This window comes from Pseudopipra pipra, chromosome 5 (genome assembly GCF_036250125.1).
Source record: "Pseudopipra pipra isolate bDixPip1 chromosome 5, bDixPip1.hap1, whole genome shotgun sequence".
Classification (NCBI taxonomy): domain Eukaryota; kingdom Metazoa; phylum Chordata; class Aves; order Passeriformes; family Pipridae; genus Pseudopipra; species Pseudopipra pipra.
Genome location: NC_087553.1, coordinates 60,788,643 through 60,807,080, shown reverse-complemented (window position 1 = coordinate 60,807,080; position 18,438 = coordinate 60,788,643). Strand labels below are relative to the sequence as shown.

At 43.3% G+C, this 18,438-nt stretch overlaps 1 protein-coding gene across 1 annotated transcript in view; it reads left to right on the top strand.

Moving 5' to 3' along the window:
* SLC2A13 (solute carrier family 2 member 13) overlaps window positions 1–11,594 on the top strand; it is a 150,140-nt gene extending 138,546 nt beyond the window's left edge. The window contains exons 8-10 of the mRNA XM_064656298.1: window positions 3,669–3,790; window positions 3,919–4,071; window positions 5,200–11,594. Coding sequence (XP_064512368.1) covers window positions 3,669–3,790; window positions 3,919–4,071; window positions 5,200–5,426 — 502 coding nt within the window. The 3' untranslated portion in view covers window positions 5,427–11,594. The remainder of the gene's footprint in view (window positions 1–3,668; window positions 3,791–3,918; window positions 4,072–5,199) is intronic.
* Window positions 11,595–18,438: the final 6,844 nt, after the last annotated feature.

Sequence of the window (18,438 nt, the reverse complement as noted above, 5' to 3'; positions counted from 1 at the left end):
CCACTCTCGTGAGATCCCACTTGGAGGGCTGTGTCCAGCTCTAGGGCCCCCAGTGCAAGAGAGATGTGGACCTGCTGGAGCAAGTCCAGAGGGGGGAACAAAGATGATCAGAAGGCTGGAGTACCTCTGCTATGAAGACAGGCTTGAGAGAGTTGGAGTTGTTTAGCCTGGACAAAAAAAAGGCTCCAGGGAGATGGTAGACAGATTTCCAATGCCTAAAGAGGACCTACAAGAAAGCTGGAGAGGGACTTTTTACAAGATCATGTAAGGACAAGAGGGAATGACCTTAAACTGAAGGAAGGTAGGTTTGGATTTGTTGTTAGAAAGAAGTTCCTTACTATAAGGGTGGTGAGGCACTGGAACAGATTGCCCGGAGTAGTTGTGGCTGATGCATCCTGGGAAGTGTTCAAGGCCAGGTTGAATGGAGCTTTGAGCAACCTAGTGGAAGGTGTCCCTGCCTGTGGCAGGGGGATTGGAACTAGATTTTTAAGGTCCCTTACAACTCACACCATTCTATGATTCTGTTATTTTCTTCTGTGTGTTTAAGCTCATGAAGCGATGGGTAGTTGCTCATCTGCTTCCATCATATATGCTCCCTTCATGCAGGACAAAATTCATAATTTTATCTGATAGTACATTATACACTAATTATTAATATATTCTTCAGCAGAATAATAAATCTTGTAGAAATAGTAGTATAGCAGTAGAATTAGCACAGTAGCAGAGCTTGAACAAATCTTCAGCCTTGAAGGAGTGTTATTTTTGAACATATCCAGCACTGCAAGATGCTGGAAAATGCAGATGTCTTTGCTTTTATTCTGTGTACCCTGCTGGTTTACTACTGAAGGATTAGCAAAGCACAGTTCATTACTGCAAGATTTCTATTAAATCCAGTCTCCAGTGCTGTTTTTCCTGTTTCATTGTGCTGAATCTGCTTTCTTGCAAAAAAATTTCCTCTCAGTTATGGGCAGACAGCAGAGAATAGATAAGTGGCTTCAGCCATAGGAGACTTTGGAGACATCTGTTTTTCCCTTGTATCATTTGTGTTCCACTCTGTCAAAAGTAGGACACACCTGGAAGATGGCAGGGGAGGGAAACATGCTGACCTGCCTGCAGTTGTGTCTGTATGAATCAGCAGGTTGGTTTGTGCTCATGGAGATGGATGCAAGATAATAAACCAAGTATGTCTTTGTTTACAGTAGTGTTTGAGAGAAAGCGTGAACCCTCTCTGAGGAGCTGCCAATCTGCCTGGGCAGAATGGAGAAGCCCATCTCAGCATCAAGATGTTTTAAAATGCTCATCAGCTTGTATTCAGTACAAACACCTGCAAATGAAATTAGAGTAACAGCAAATGAAGCAGAAGTGATGATGTTAAAACTGTGAAACTGAGCACTCCTTTAATCTTGCAGTGGGGCAGACACAGAAGGAGCAGCTATGCAGGGCTGAGCAGGAGGTGACAACGGGATCACTGGGTGTTCAGTAATTAATCTTTTAAACACCATTTCCTTAACACATAAGGAATTTACAATTTAAACATGGATTTTTCTCCAGCACAGTTCAGTCTTCTGTATGCCATGTATCTGGGACACAGCTCAAACGTGATTTAACCCAAATGGAGTGAGAAGTATGTATAGTGGTAGGGAAACATCAGGGTGGACACTAACAGGGAATGAACCATGTCTCACACTCATAACATAGAAAGAGATGCTGAGCTAAGCCATGAAAGAGCAAAGTGACAGAAGAAGGAAGTTGGAAGCAAGATGAAGAAGTAGCAAGGAGGGAAGCAGTACCTTTGGCTGAGAAAAGGTGAAAAATCTCTGTCACAGAAGCTGCTGGTGTCTTAGGCTGATGGGTGCTCCAGTGGCCAGGTAGCATCTGAGGCCATGAGCTTGCTGTATCCAGGCACAAAGGACGTATCTTTGAGAGAGATGTTCAGTTGACCTGTTTTCTCTTTTTCACATCAAGACTGAAAGTGAATCTACGCCCTGGATGAGATGGCCTTTCCAGGAGAGCTCAGCAAGGCAGAGCTGTGGAAAGGTGCACACCAGGACTGGCTGCATTGCTGGCAGCCCATCATGGCTCAACATTTCTCCGCTTGGTCAGGTGCTGCTCAAGTGCAAGGTGGACCTGCAAATCTTACAGCTTACTGCCACTAAAACAGCATTAGAGTTTGCCCACTTTTCACATGTGCATTTTTCCAGTATTTGTTGGGTTCATGGCTGGGCTTCGCGAACGAAGATTTGAGGAGGGCTCTACCCACGTTTGTTACAAGTGCTCTGGTGGCTAAAAATGCCAATACGAGACAGGCACGTCCAATTTGTTGGGTTAACGTCTCTCTTTTAAATGTATTTGATCTTTGGATTTCCAACTGTCCTGAAATTGGATCTGGGACTTCACAGTGATATCCTGCTTTAAGTGGTGTCCTTTTGATACATCAGTGACGACATAAGGAATATTTCTGCCCCAGGAGTGGTGGTGGGTTGGTCATCAGCCCTTAGCACATTCCTGTTCAACCAGGGACTGGCTGGTTGTTTCCTAACAGAAAAGTTAGAGCAGAAGTATTTTGTTGGAATTTGCTCTTGAAAGTCAACTGCAATGATAATGGATCCTCTGAAGCATTTCAGGGTCTCTGTTGCTCTACCATCTCACAACCTGTTTCCCAAATATCACCCATTTCAGGCATCTTCATTCTGGTTTCCCTACTGTCAAGAGAGTCGTATCCTTCACATAAATGCCCAGCTGATCTGGAAATCATAACCCAGGCAGATATTCAGCTCTCTGTGATTTCTTCTTTTCAAGTAAATAACATTGTTTGCATATGAAAGAGTAGTGTCTGCTTAAGTCTTCTCTCCCAAAACTACATGGTTTTTCATCTGTAGCAATTGATGTGGTGGCAGCTGAAAAGTTTCTCTAGTTGCATTTATGATTTGTCTCTTTAAAAAAACGCTAATTTAAAAAAAAATTGTAACAAAAAATCGTCACCAGTATTCCTTTAAAATATATTATATTGTTGGCAGTCAGATGGAAATACCTGATTTTATACCTATTCCTCAAAATGTGTAATTTCCACATGGTCCTTGGAATAGAGACACTTTTTTTTTCAGTAGTTAGTTAGAAATGCTGCCTTCTTCTTAAATGTGTAGGAAAGAAAATACATGCCTCCTTTCCTTACAACTTCACTTGACCTTTGCACACTCCATAGACATTACTGATTACACACAAAGTGTGCAGCAGATAGTTCATCAAGGCTGTAAGGACTAACTTCCATCTGACCTTAAATCCCTGGATGCAGCATCTTTAGCTCAAAGTCCTGCTGCTGCAGCTCTTTTTGTACTGTGTGATGTCCATGTGAATGGTCTTGTTGGTTTTGGTATCACCACTTGTGTAGTAAAGACTGGTTGTTGGACGTAAATCTGTAAATTCAAGGCAAGCGTGTAAATTCAGGAATGTTTTGCTGATTATTCTTCGTAAGACCAGGCTTGAGAAAAAAACATGTTTCTGAATTTAAAACTTTCCTCAAAGATCTTGATAAATTAACAGGGATGAAGCTTTTTTATCTTAATTGTACATTTGTCAGCTTTTCCTAAGACATTACTTGCTATGTTTATATTGAGATGTCACCTATTTCCTTAAAAATTCTTCAATACAAAGGTTTTTTTCTTTTTCAGGTGTTCAAATGAAACAGTGTTCAAAAAGGAAGATTTGTTTTGGGCATATAATTTCTGCCCGACTCCATACTCTTGGACAGCACTTCTGGGCCTTATTTTGTACTTGATTTTCTTTGCACCTGGTAAGCAAACATTTGTTTTCACATGTAACTTATGAAATTGTAAAATATCAAATAGTGAGGCTACATGTCAAATTTACTTTTGAGTCTAGCCATTAGACTGAGATTGATCTTTTTTCCCTAATTCTTAGGGATGGGTCCTATGCCCTGGACTGTCAATTCTGAAATTTATCCACTTTGGGCTAGAAGTACAGGAAACGCATGTTCTTCTGGAGTCAACTGGGTTTTCAATGTGCTCGTGTCACTGACATTTCTGCATACAGCTGAATATCTGACATACTATGGTAAGTAACCGTATGTGTTCGTATGTGTAGTACTGCCACTGGCACAGAGATTTTCTACAGATTTTGGGTCCCTCAGTTGGTTTTGCTATGAAATGTCAACTGTGAATGCAGTGTTCTCAACCCACTGTGGTTCAGTAAGACTGGAGATCTGATACAACCTGCCTGGATTATAGACTTTGGCCCAGATTTCATAAAAACATTTATTTCTGTCCTTAACCGAGAACCTAGACATTTGGTTAAAACAGAGAAGCTGGAAAAAATCCCACTTCTGACTTAGTGAAATATGCTGATTCCCACAGGATCTGCAGTTTTTCAGTTCGTGGTGACATCCAAGGCCAATTTCAGATGGTCCTTGCAGAAATATAGGTGTTGATTAAGTCCTGTCTGCGGGAGCCTGTGAAGTGTTTGTCAGGTTACTGCTCAGCCACTCCAGCACAAGTCATTTAAATTACATTAAGCTGCCAGGCAGCTGATGTGACCTTCACATCATTACTAGTACAGAGCCTTTCAGCTCTACTTGTTATTTCTTTGAGCCATCAGTCTAGCAACACATGGCAGGTAAATGTTTGTTGGTCCTTTGGTACCTTCTCTGCCCCTCTAGGTATAATGGATCGTGGGTGGAAATGAGCTCTTTCTCAATATTAATTGTCTCTATAGAGGACTTTTAAATTATAATGAGGTGTAAGAGTTGCAAGCGTTATTTTAATCCTGACTCATTCTTTTGCTAGAGTTTCTCATTTTGAGGAGTTATCTTAATGTGTCCTTCACTGTCAAGATAAACTAAGAAAGCTCTTGCCTTCCACGTATGATTTTTTTATTTGGGCATGTGATTGTCTAATTGCTGTTTATTTTAACAGCAGAGTGACTTGCCCAGAAAGGATGTGCATAATTATCTTTGGCATGAATTGAAATTTTCTTTTTTAATTTACTTTGCTGCAGAATGGTGCGATAAAGTGTCCTGCTTCTACACCCACAGCCCTGCAGCTCGTTGTTATAATCCTGTCCCTCCAGCCTTTGCTTTTTCACACTCTTTGATTCCCAACCTCCTGCTTCTGTCGCTCCCTCTGCTCAGGCACAGAACGGGTGGGAACCTCTGTAACTGACTGTGCCAATTGTTTCACGTTGCAGGAGCCTTCTTCCTCTACGCAGGGTTTGCTGCCTTGGGACTAATCTTCATCTATGGCTGCCTTCCTGAGACTAAAGGGAAAAAACTAGAGGAAATTGAATCTTTGTTTGAAAACAGGCTATGTACATGTGGTATGTCAGATTCTGATGAAGGGAGGTATATCGAGTATATTCGGGTGAAGGGAAGTAATTACCATCTTTCTGACAATGATGCTTCTGATGTGGAATAATTTTCAGCTGCTGATGTATTTAATCATTTAAAAGCCTTCTGGGGGGGAAAGCAGCTCTCTGATGACCTCACTGCCCTGCTTCTGGTCTGGTTCTCCTTTCTACTGTGCAGTTAAAAATGCCTTCATGTTCAAAAATGCTCCATTTGGAGGAAATTCAATATGCTAGTGTTTTCTTGATAACTAAAAGGAATGGCTTCCAAAAGAGGTTGAATTTCACAGTTATGTGACTTTACCAAGTGTGCACAACGCTGCGCCGTCCCCAGGTATTTAGTAGGGTGCACTGTACCAGATGAATACAGAAGGCTATCCTAGATGGTCAGGGGCTGTCCTTATCTTTAGTCCTGACAAGATAAAGTAATTGAGTAGCTAATCAGAAAGCAACTGACAGCTGTCAGATCCCCATCCCATTGCAGCCTAGGACACATAGCTCTGCTGTGCAGTACAACGAAGGATGAATGCATAAGTTGCTGTAACAGTAACCATTTCAAAAGGTTAACCAATTGGGAAAATACAAATATCTGTTATATCCATCAGAGGCAACATTTCCCAAATTTACCCTAAGTGAATTTCCGTTGTTATTTATTTGAGGTAACAAGCAGACAGCCATATTCACCTGGATGGAGGTTCAGTAGGCTGGCATGTGTCCGTGCTACACTGGGCTATCGACCCACTGCTGCTCTTGAGTACACACAATGGTCAGGAGTTTGTGTTTGTGAGAGAAACCGCCAAAATTAACTACTGACAGCAGGAAAACAGAGCTCAGTATGTGGCCACACGTACAAATGAACTGGTATATATTGCTAGGTACAACACAGAGGCGTCAGTTAGAAAAAAATTATGTTTGTTTTCCTTTTTTGCATTTGAGCATACTGGTTTGTGCCTAGTTTTGAACATAAAATATTGTTAGCTAAAGGAAAGAGAAGGAGGGGAGAGGGTTTGTGCTGCTAAATGCACAGTGGTCATCCCTCCCACGCCTTCTGCTTGTGAATAAATATTGCCTTCAGTTTATCTCCATATGTGCAGAGCAGATGACTCCCAGCACACTGTTCCTTCAAATGTCCTTAGTCAACCGGTGTCTTGCTAGATCTAAAGAGAAATATTAGCAATGGGCAGAAGCCTATATCTCATATTAATTGCCTTACCAAAGCATTGCAAACTTGTCAAGAAAATGTCAGGCACAAAAATCAACTTGGCTGCTTTTAGCATGGTAATGAAAATGTGAATGGTGTTTTATTCGCCTGCCATGATTGCTTGCCTTGGCAAATTGAATTTTATGCAGCTACATAAAAATATTATGTTATTTTTTTTCCTTGTCCTGTCCTCCTTGCTTTAAGTTATCAAAGATATGAGTTTGAAAGCATCAACAATTCAAATTCTTATCTTTGAAACATTTGCTTCATGAAAGAATGTGGAAAAAATTCCTCTGCCTGTGGGCTGCCACCCATTTATTTGGTAAAAATACATTTATTTTTCCTTGTGAAGTCATTGGGTTCATTAGCTTTTATAGATTTGATTTGTGGGGTTTTCTTGGGTTGAAAAATATTTTTAATGTAGGATTACTATCAAGACCAAGCCTGGACATTTGTTACTAAATTATTTTTATTGGATTACATGGATTTTTGTTGTTGTAAAGAAGTCTGACTTTATGTTATCTAATCTTCTGTGGGGGAGTTCCTACTCTACAGTTATTGACCTTCAGGGATTGGGTGTATTTTGTTTTGTTTTCTTTTTTACTTCGTTAATCAAAGAAATATTTTTTGAAAGAAAACATTTTAAAGCATCCTTCTGTGACTTGCCTGGGACTAAAAGAGGAAAACAGTGGACAAAGGGAATTTCAAACGAATCATTGCAAAGAGCAACTCGACCTTGAACGTCTCCTGTGTGGTGAGAGGGCTGGATTCTCACACCTTCCATCTTGCCTCCCTTTTAAGCGCACAATATTTTTATGCTTCAAAGCACCAGCTGTTGAAAATGCTCAGATCTCCAGACCTGTCCATTGAACATGCTCAGGTCCTCAGACCTATCTACAAATGCCCCTGCAGCGGGATGGCTCCGTTAGGCTGTCACCTCTGAAACCTTCACTGAAGGTGCAGCACCTGAAAAGAGAAAAAGGGATCCTTGGCACAGACAAGAACAAAATCATTTTAAAGACAAATTAGTTTCTTTCTGAAGCCAAAAAAATATGTGTTTGAAGACCCTTATTCGGGGCAGTTTCGTTACCTAGAACAGTGTGTGAATAGGTGTATAACAGCCAACCTGTGCTTAGGTGGTTGGTAGGTTTAAGTGGGTATTTATTTACTGGCTTTTGAGGATAGGGACTTACAGTTCTGATCCCCTCACAAGCACGAGGCCATGCTCACTTTACACCTGTGAACATTGCCTTGCTTGATGTGTTTTGCTGGAGCAGGAGCGAGGCAGGACCCGGCGTCCCTGTGGTGGCCCCGAGTCAGTGCTGCCCTCGCACTTGTGCCCACAGGGAGAGGAAACCGCTGCAGTTACTGGGCATAGCTAAAGCAAAGTCCCTGGAAAGATTGCAGTCACAAGGTCAGCCTGTTCTGTTTTGCAGGCAGTGCTGCGGCTTTTTAGCAGCAGAAGACCGTCTCTCTCTGCCAGCTTTGTTTCATGGACGTTTTCAGAAGTGGCGCTCAGTTGCACACAGCACTGGGCTCACTTTCTCACTCAAGTTTGATCTTACTGAAAACAGTTTTCTGCAGGTTTGTATCCCATGCCCTTTTTCATGAGGCATAACAGTTGAAACGTGCAAAATATATTGACTTCTTCATTGTCTTTCCCCCTTTCGTGCCCACAGAGAGCTGGGTTTAAGTCTTCCTGTTAGGGTTGCTTTACACCAAGACAGCATTCCATACTTCAGAAACGCTGAGCCTAGTACCAAGCATCATGTGTAATAAAAATGAAATCAGACACTTCTAATTAGTCTTACACAGTTAGGGTTTTATTTTTAGAATCTGTGAACATTTACAGTTTATTAAGAAAATTAGATAAATGTTTCTATTTTGCAGATTTTTTATATTTATGCATATTTTAAGTTTTAAGAGATTTTTGCTAAAGGTAGACTTAGTAACATTCCAGATAAAAGAATAAAAATACAATGTAACTGAATAATTTCTTATAATAAGATTTTAATTTATGAAGTAGCATAAATAATATGTCTAAGCACAAAATTATTTTATTGAAAGCTTTCTGCAGAAGATGTGAAATTGTTTCTTCATAAGGACTGCACACAATTCAGGTATTCAGGTGCATCAGGAGTGCTAGAATAATACTGCTGGTAGAGTTGGGCATATTGATTATACACAACGATTTGAGATATTTTAATTCTGATTAATCTACCAACTCTACGTGTGAGCTAACAACAAGTATAAAAGAAACAAGTCCTGATGCATTTTTAATATTTTTAAATTTAAGTCACATATAGTAGTTAGTTCATCACATTGAAATTAAAAATTGGGGGGGGGGTGAGGTAATTTGCCACTTGTTTCTTCCCCTTGGCACTTCATTGATCAAAATAATCTTTTAACAAGAGAACCAAACCTGTTTTGGAAATAGATGTAGAGTCAGAGCAAGGCCCAGGACTTGTTTGGAGGGCTGAACTTGCATTGCTGTGCAGGCACCTTGGATAGGTCGCTCTCGTAGGCGTTGCTACCTTGTGAGTTGCAGTGACAACCCTGGTGGAAATTGTCCCGGAAATCCTGGGAAAAGAAAGAGTACATCACGAGGACCATTGTTCCAATGCCAACTGGTTTCTGCGAGAATTGATAAATGCAACATTTCACTCATGTAGGAGTTAGGGTTGGGAGGGGAGAAGAAAGAAATGATGCATGAATAGCCCCACGAAGTCTTATTTCAGTAGCTGGGTGTGACATAGCCAACAGGAGCAGTCATTTGTCGTGGTTTATCCATGTGGGATAAGGATGGTGAGGCCAAGGGACTGTGCTTGGTCCTGTGGATAGGATCGGTCAGGCTGTCAGGCTAAGGGGGAAGAAGCACACAAGTGCTCCTCTCCCGTACCTACATGGAGGTGAGGACATGGCAATGGAATTGGTAAAGCTGATACTTTTTTCCTTGGTGAAATCTCCTCTGCCTCTTTAGTCACTCAGGCTGAGCACTGGGGAGAAGTTTTGAACTTCAGAGGCTGCTACAGGCCCTGAGCAAGGGTATTCCCTTAGGTCATGGGGGTATTCGCTGCAGTCCCACAGACAGTGAGTGGGCTAATAAAAGATAGACCCTGCACTTCTCAGCTTTATACCCAGCTTTCTACTTCTCAACGTCAGTGCTCTTCTAACATGGTCTTCTTGAAATTTTGCTTGTACTTGCAGAAGAGGCTTTGTTAGCTGAACATCACTACTGCAAAGAGGCAGAGTTTTCACAGGATAGAGAGATCTCGGGGTAGAAATCCAGGTAGAAGAGACAGTTTTTCAGAGCACTTTAAAGAGTAAGATATGTGTGCACTTTTTTCTGAGAGAGTCAAGCTAACCAAACCCATTCCTCTGCATTGGGAAGAAAATCAAGCTTTGTGTACCAGGCCAGAAGCAGATAATGCCACAATATGTGCTTTATGGCAAAATGTGTTTTTATTGCGGGTAACATTTACAGCTTACATGTAGCTGCTGCCTATAAAGTGACTCAGTTGTTCTCTGGATTTTAACAAGTCATATTTTTGTGCAAAAATCTTAGTGGTTTTCTATCGATCTTCATCACCTTGTGTACAGCACAGTTAAGCATAATCCACAAGTGGTCTAGATTGTGGCAGTGTTGCAAATGTCAGCACAGTAAAACTCTAGGTGAACATTGTTAAAGAAATATTGTTGTTTGTGATACTGGGGTTTAAAACTCCTCAAAGGCAACTATATATAGATTTTAAAAGTCTGAAAAAAAAATGGCAGTTCTTAACTATTTTGTGTATGTTTTCATATAGAGAAGGAGTTTTTTATGTGCCAATAACCATCACTGTAGTGTTTTGTAAATGGGTGTTAATAGTGTTGCAGAGTTCTGTATATGAGAATATACTTTAGCCACAATGACCTGTTAGTGTGAACCAGCGGCATGTTTTTAATCTTACTCACACCTCTCATCAGAGGTGCTCATTCACTGGCTTTAGTAGAGCTCACTCATGCCAGGGGAAGTTTGACGAGCGTCAGGCCTCAAGAATACAGACTTCATCTAAATCCCCACGTTTTCACATTGTCCCTAGACAGTATGTTACATGTGAATGATCTGGCACATGTAATTTTAAAGTTTCAACTCTGGTTCAGTTACATTCCTTGATTTTGTAGAGAAACATTTTGTCAAAATTTAGTTTGACCTTTCATTGCATTTGTATAAATAAGGAGCGCGCTGATTAAGTATGAATATTGTCCACCTATTTCTAAAGGAACCATCTGTTTCTGAAGTGTTAAAACAAAGGCAAATTTCTCTTGCTGCCTTAAACATTGCACAGACTTTTGGGAGGACTGAATGTATGACCATCATCGTGACTTCTGCAGGAGAAACTTCATGGATCCCCAGCAGGTTTGAAACGAGATGGTTTCATGGTGCTGAGATGCTGCGTTACACTGCAGGCCCTGCCTAGTGCACTCCTGCCATCTGTTTGAGTAGTCCCCATGAAATTGATAGGATTATTCACATGCTTGATATTCTCCATGTGCTCAGTGTCCTGCTGGTCCGGGACATCGCTGGGAAGTGGCACGAGTCATGTCCCTGCTTTCCGTTGTGAATCTCACTCCTCTACAAAATGGTTAACCGGATCTTTTTGTGACAAATGCCATGTAGAATATTTGAGACATTATTGGAGACTAAACTGACAGTAGTAATTCCATGCTGAATAATAACATGCACATGGTGCCATCAGGCACACTGTAATCCCTGGGCACGTGTTACGGTATTCAGTACAAAACAGGTTTTGGCAAAACTAATTGCTGAGTTGTCCAAGTCATTTCTTAACCATGTCAAACGTGTGCCATTTCCATTTCCAACCAGTCAAGCCTATAATGTATGAAAGTGTTGTACATTTTCTGAAACTTAAGTGATGTAAAATTATTTAATTGACTTCTGTTCTGATTGCTTTAATGAAAATAAATATCTTCAAAGAATTGTCAGTGCCAGAAGTGTAAATGAACAAAATAAAAGGTGAGATACTTAATTACAGAATCTTTCTCAAGGTTTCCTTTGTTTGGGTATTTGGGTCACCTTTTAGAGTTGCAGCATTGCATTGCTCAACAAAATGAGCTCAGATAGGCTATGGGCTTACCTGGTAAGAATAACTTCGAATATGATCTCAATAGGATGTATTTCAAATCAGAGAGCAGTTCTGTGATAATGGGTACACCAGGTAAGTGTTCCTTCCTTTCTGGAGAATTTGTTTGAAGAGCTGCATGCAGCTATGCAGAGGAGCCAACTGTCCCAATGTCCCCCTCTGGGTTTTTGATGTTCCCTGCCCAAACAGACCAGTTTCCTGACAGCAGTTTATGCCATCAGACTTGATAATTGACTGGGAAAAGAGCAGGAGTTGCTGTTTTCTAATGGGGAAATGTCCTAGCCTTGTGTTTTATTCAGAATCAGTTTGATGATTAGTCAAGAGCAGCATGACCATGGCCGTGCTGTGCTGGGGGCTGCCCTGGCTGCGCTCCCCAGTGCGGCAGAGGAACAGCACCCACGGGACCAAATGGAAATTGGATCTGTTACCTCCACCTGCCACAGATACCACGATCGAATCCTTGCGAGATCCAGAGTTGGCTCTGACAGAGGTGTAGCCTTTTGGTCCAGGATGCAGAAAGATCACAGCCAAGAGGAGATGCTGGCAGCAGGAGACTGCTCAGTATCTGTGACAGCGCTTATCTTCAGGAGGTGAGCAAGGAAGCTTGTCATTGTGCACTGACAGCTTCTGGTTTTAGTTTTCTGGCTGATAGTGCTTATAAAGGTGATGATATTACTTGTCACCAAAACCACATGGCAGCTTTGTGGGATAATGAAAATCTGGTGGCTCTGCTGTCAAACGCTCCATTTTTTTGCCTTCTCCCATTTCCCTCTGCACTAGTTACTATCGCAAAACAACTACTGATGGATTGATTTTTGCCAGATGCATTCTGCCATCTGTAGAACTGCACTGCAGGCAGTAACAGTACTTGCTCCAAACCTTTGTGATCATTTTCAGGATCAGACCCTGCAGATATCAGGGTTGGGTGGTGCTGCATCTGAACTAAAGTCATCCATACAGTGTTGCACAGCTTTTGCTTTATGCGTGGCACGAAGTTCTTGCTTTCAAGGCTGCTACAGTTTGTAGGAAGTAAGTGGGGAACTTAAAGTTAAGTGTCTCAGTTTAATGTAACTCTCCTTTTTTTTCTGATCTTGGTGGTTGCCTGCTGAGTTGTGCTGGGCTGGTCAAAGAGACCTGCCACTGATCATCCCCTGAGCTGGTGTCCCCTCCAGTCAGAGCTCCCTGTACGAACACACTCAGGTGCTTCAAGCTGCTGCAGTTTCACTTCCAGCACATTCACTTGACCCAGAATGAATGGCATCTCAACTCTTTTCCTGATGGAGAGGTTAACACATTCAACCCATCAGGCAACCAGCTGAAATCTGTGGGGAAACAGTCATGCACATTTGCCATAAGCAGTTCCACCAGTCACATCCTGGGGCTGTTTGTTAACTGGTCTCCATGGCAGGTTTTCACTTGTTTGTTTAATATGTGTGACCTACCTGGTACCCATGTGTGTGTGTACGTGTGTGTGTGTGTGTGTGATTAACTGAGAAGCTCTGCATAGACCTGAAGTTTGGAAAGCTTTTGCCTTTTGAGATTTAACTGCAGAACTACTAGAAGTATTTTCTGCATCTTAATTTTGACAGAAAAGTCCCAAGGGAAGTGTGGGCTTAGTTTGGTTAAATACTTTTATAGGAGATTTTGGGGTGTGGATTTCAGGAGGATACAAAGATCCATCTGTTCTGACGTGTGAGACCTTTGCCTTAGCTAGCACACTCGGATTTTGGGTACTGTGATATCCCTTGAAAGTTCAAATAGACTCCATAATGCCAAAAAGAAGAGCAGGGTGTCTTATATGGAGCAGTAAAACGTATATTGTACAACAGAAGGAAGAAAGAGGATCAAACATCCAAAATGACCTGCCCGCCGTCTTTTAACACATTAACCCTGTCACCACACAGCGAGGGGCTTAGGTGCATTTTATTGCAGGTAGAAAAGGGGGCAGGGAAATGAAAGGCTTCCAAGCAAGCTGTGTTCTCTGGATCATTCTTCAGAAGATGGATTTGAATAAACAGATCCTCATAAGGGTGCAGGAGTTGTGCACGGTGTAAGGAGTGTAGAAGCTGCAGCACAGTGGTGCTGGGGAGCACATCCCTTGGGGGGAGCTCAGGTGTGAGAAGGAAAAATAAAGTCCCTCCACTTTCAGAAAAACATTCCAATGGGGATGTATCCATCCCCAATGGAAAGAGAGTTATTTAAATACCATTAAGGGTGGAGAAAGGGGGCTGAAGAGGTGGGGAGGGTCCATGCCTGAAGGAGCAGTGAGGGTTTGGGGGCCCATCAGGGAGGTGGAGATACATGAGCAGTTTTAGGGCAGAGAGGGTTGGATTAGCTGAACTTCATAATCAAGGTGATATGCGGAACTGAGACTGCACCAGGTTGCCAAGGCAACATGGGCAGAAAGAGCAAGGAGCAAATCCTGAGGAGGGGCTGGAGGAAGGAAACAGGGCATAAGGTATGGAGGATGGTTAGTGAAGTGAGTGTGGGGACGTAGTACCTCTGCCACACCACCATGTGATGACAGGAGTGTCAAGCTGTCCTGGGTGGAGAGAAGCAAAGTCAGAAGATGGCACTGGGCTGAGGATGCAGCAGATTGAATGGTCTAAATCTCTCTCTAAAAGGTGGGGGTTTTTTTCAGGACTCAGATTCATAGGCTTAGTGTTCAATTTTGGGTTTTTTTTTTTTTACATTTCTTGGGTGCTGCATTGCACTTTGTTTGCTGCTTAATCTATCAAGAAGACATACATAGAGAGAATTAGCCTTGATTCCCATGACCAGCTCTCTGTTCCTGGCTGCATTTGCCGGTCCGTGCATGGTGACAAGGCACAGGAACAGGGTGAGCCAAGCCCTGCTCTGCTGGCACATCCTGCCCTTTCTTTAAAGGGCATTCTCATGCTTAAGGACATTGCAGTACATTTTGTTTAAATGGACACAATTGCTGGTTTTTTGTTTGTAGTCTCTGCCAGTGTTGCTCCTCACAATGTCCCTGATTTTGTGTTACTGACATGGTTCATCGTTGCCCTCAGATTCCTAACGAAAGGGTCCCCAGTCTCCTGAGGAAGAGGTCCCCACCAGGAGCCCCATGCTGCAGTGGCCGTGTGTGCCCTGAGGGAGCAGCACAGTGAACCTCCTGGAGCATGAAGCAACATCCCAGCAGAGTCACACAGGCCCCAGCATGGCAAAAAACTGAGGAGAGAGGCATGGACTGAGCTGGTTCAGACTCCACCAGGCAAAGCATGAAGGGTGGGTTTTGAACAGGCAGCTGTAGCACAGCTAACCAGCTTTTGGTTTAGTGCCGTTCCCCAAAACTAGGGGGAGGGTTTGTATTACAGTGCTCAGGGCTGATGCTGCCCCACCTGATCTGTTGTACACGTGTCTCTGGTCCCCTTGGACAGTGCTGTGGCATTTTCAGCCTTCCCAGCCCCACAGTTTTTTCTTCTCAAAGCCATTTCCACAGCTGAGGCTGATGAGACCCTATGTCCCCAGCCAGCTGTCACCAAATCCTGTGTACAGTTTTTCTGCTTGAAGCCTTCATTCAGGGTCACTTAGCATAGCTGTTGTTGCAAAGGGAGGTTGTTGGCAGTCAGGTAACGTGCCATCCTGCGAATGCCAAATGATTTCTCTATCCCTAAAGTGGCAGTTGTGGCCTGCAGCAGGTGGCCAGGTCCCCACTGGGAAGTGGTGCCTTAGAGTAAGCATTGCTGTGAAATTGATGCTTATTTTAATATATTCATGGGGAGATGGCATCAAACCCTGTCTGACTGCTCCCAAGGAGCTCCTTCATGTCCAAGATGTCTGATGTGAGTGTGCCCTGTAGGACCGTCACAAGATGTGACTGCAGTCAGAGTCAGTCCGGTGTTATGTGGCTTCCCCCATGCTCTCCCTGGTATTTGGGATACCCAAGACCCCCACACTGGCTGGAGTTGCTGAGGGAGAGGCAGCTTCCCCTTGCAATACTGGAACTAAGTTGAGGCTTGGTGTCCCCACTGCTCTCCTCTCATGGGCTGCTAAAAATGACGGATAAAAAATCAAGAGCAACCAAAAATTTTGTAAGCTGAGTGAAAGCTGACTGCCACTCCCAGCCTGGTACCAGATGAGATAGCTTTCATAGTCTCTCTATATGTCAAGTTCCCTTTTGGTGGGTGGGATTCACAGGGAGATGCTGAGGGCATTGGGGCCCCCTTGGTCCCTGGTGGGAGAGCAATCAGTGCCTGTTGTTAGTGCAGCCCCAAGGCTGTTGGACGAGGCACTGCGGCTTTGGCAGTTGAGGATGAGCTGGTGTTGGGGTGCAACACTGCTGCTCTTCATTGCTGCAGGGAAATGTGGGTGAATAGAGGCAGAAGAGGCAGAAGTTGTGGTCCAAGAAGGTGGAGCAGGGCAGGGCAGCAGCACCCAGCCTCGCTCCTCACATGTCTACAGCTCCCCTTCCTCCAGCCCCAGGCTCCTGCCTTGCTCACAGCACAGGGAAGAAAGCACTCAGGCAGTGGCTGCTGCCATCTGCAGCAGCTGCTGTGAGCAGGCACAGCTTCCCTGGGGTCTCCTATCTGGCATGGCTTATTCCCCCAGCCTGGGTGTCTGGTGACAGCAGCTGACCATGGCCCAAAGTATCCCGCTCCAGCTGGCTCTGCTCCCAGTGGTGCTTGCACTGGGCAAGGTCGGGGATCCCTGCCAGCTTCGGCTGGTCTGGGGTTCTCCAAAAATTCATCTGTTTGGAGAGCATGCAGCTTCTCTGGAGAGCAAATCTCCTTACAGGCCTCCTGTTTCCCAGTAATGACTCCAGCCCGGGGAACAAAGTAAATCTTCTGCAATATGATGTATTGGTTTGTCCTGTGATCAGCCACAGCTCTGTGTCCTTGGGCCAGGCCAGTGGCACTGAATCACAGCCTTCTCTCTGCAAATGTGCACAAATGGTTGATTTGGACATGTTTTCTCTCAGCTCTATTAAATAATAAAACGGGCCTCTTTCAGCCTCCTGCCTTACCTTCACTCACTCGCCAACCCTCTATCTCTTGGGCCTATATTCCCCACCACCTCACACAGATCTGATGTATCAGCATCCTCTGCACCACCTTTGTGCTGCACGGTCCCGTTGGCTTTCACATCCAGAGGGCTGTGGCACCCAGACTAAGCACCACGAGGGTGTGGAGTCACCACAGTGTGGCTGGGCGAGAGGGTGAACGTTTAGTGCTCAGCTCACAGAGTCAGGAGACCTAGCTGGAGTTCAACATCACCAGCCCTGGAGAAGCAAGTCCTGATTTGGGTGACTGGGACTGTCACCTCTAACCCACCAGAGGCTGTCAGTGAGAAGAGGCTGAAGAAGTGTTGCAGAAGGATTTGCTTTAGTGGGGACAGATTAGGCACTTTATGCAGAGAGTTGGTAATATTTTTTCCAGGAAACCTCATTCTTCCTCAATCTGCTATCTGCTAAAACCCTTAAAAAGCCAATTCACGAGCAGTTTCTATCAGAGAAACAATCACTTGTATGAAGACTTAAGCCTCTCATTTCCTGTAATCCTTCATGAAATTCTGCAAAGCCTCTGTGGAGGCTCTTGGCATAACATCCAGCAATAAACTGCCCATTAATGAAACAAACTTCTGTTGGTGCTTGCCCAGAAACCTTACCTTGCAGGTTACTGTAATTAGAGTTGATTTCAGAGGGAAAAAAAAGTTACCAGCTGCATATTAAAACTGATTCTGACTGAAGCTTATGGTAGCACTTTCAGTAAGAGAGTCTTTCTTTCAATCTGTATTTAGAAGCATTTGAGTGCCACTAATAAAAAAGTGCTCCTGGTTTTTGGTTAATTTCAGGTACCCTTCTGTCCTTCTCCTCAGCAAGAATACTCTACTTACAATTGATGCTTACCAAAAACAGTTAACAACATGTGTATTTCCGTGGCCTCCCTGGAGGCTTAGCACACTGCCAGGAAGAATAATGTGGATGAAAAAGGACCATCTCTGCCTATGCTGGTGCCTCAGAGAAGGCTGGTGGTGCCTGAATGTATATAATGAGATGACAGTCATTACTGTAGGTTACAAATATTGGTGGATTAATAGCATCAGATGCTGAATTATTAGCTGAAGAAAGCAGGATTTGAGGCTACTACTTCCTATTAAATCAAACTCAGCTCTTCCCAGAAATAACAGAAAAATCAGGGGAAAGAAAGCACCTGAGCAGAGGGGGAGACTGGTGCTGAGCTAAGGAGAAAGCAGGAGTCTCTTTTAATGCAATAATAGTAACATAAATACTTTAAAATACTTCTCTAGTAGCTAAAAAGAGCACACTGCTTTACTTGTCATCATTGCCAGCACACAAACCAGTTACAAAAATAGTTTTCTTCTGATTGCTTTGCAATTGCAGGTAAAAATTGTAAAGTAATTGAATTTCATACAGTCTCATCCAAAGACTTTGAAACATGATTATCTACAGTGATTGACATATCCCAAGTGGTGAATTATTGCACTAGAGACATGTGTGCAGCTCTTACATACAGCCAGTCAGGAGGTGTGTGTCTGGCTCGAGCAGCAGAATTTTAGTCCTTACTGAGAAATGGTGCAGTCTAGGCTGGAACCTGGCTGGAACCAGACAAATTGTGGGAGCTTCTATGCTAGTGGCTGAAGTGAAAATAAGCAATACCCACGAAAAGGCTCTAAGTGATGATAAATATGAGAGGTAACTCAATAAAGAGCATTTGAAACCCCCCCCACATACATCCATATGGTGCAACCAGCTCTCTT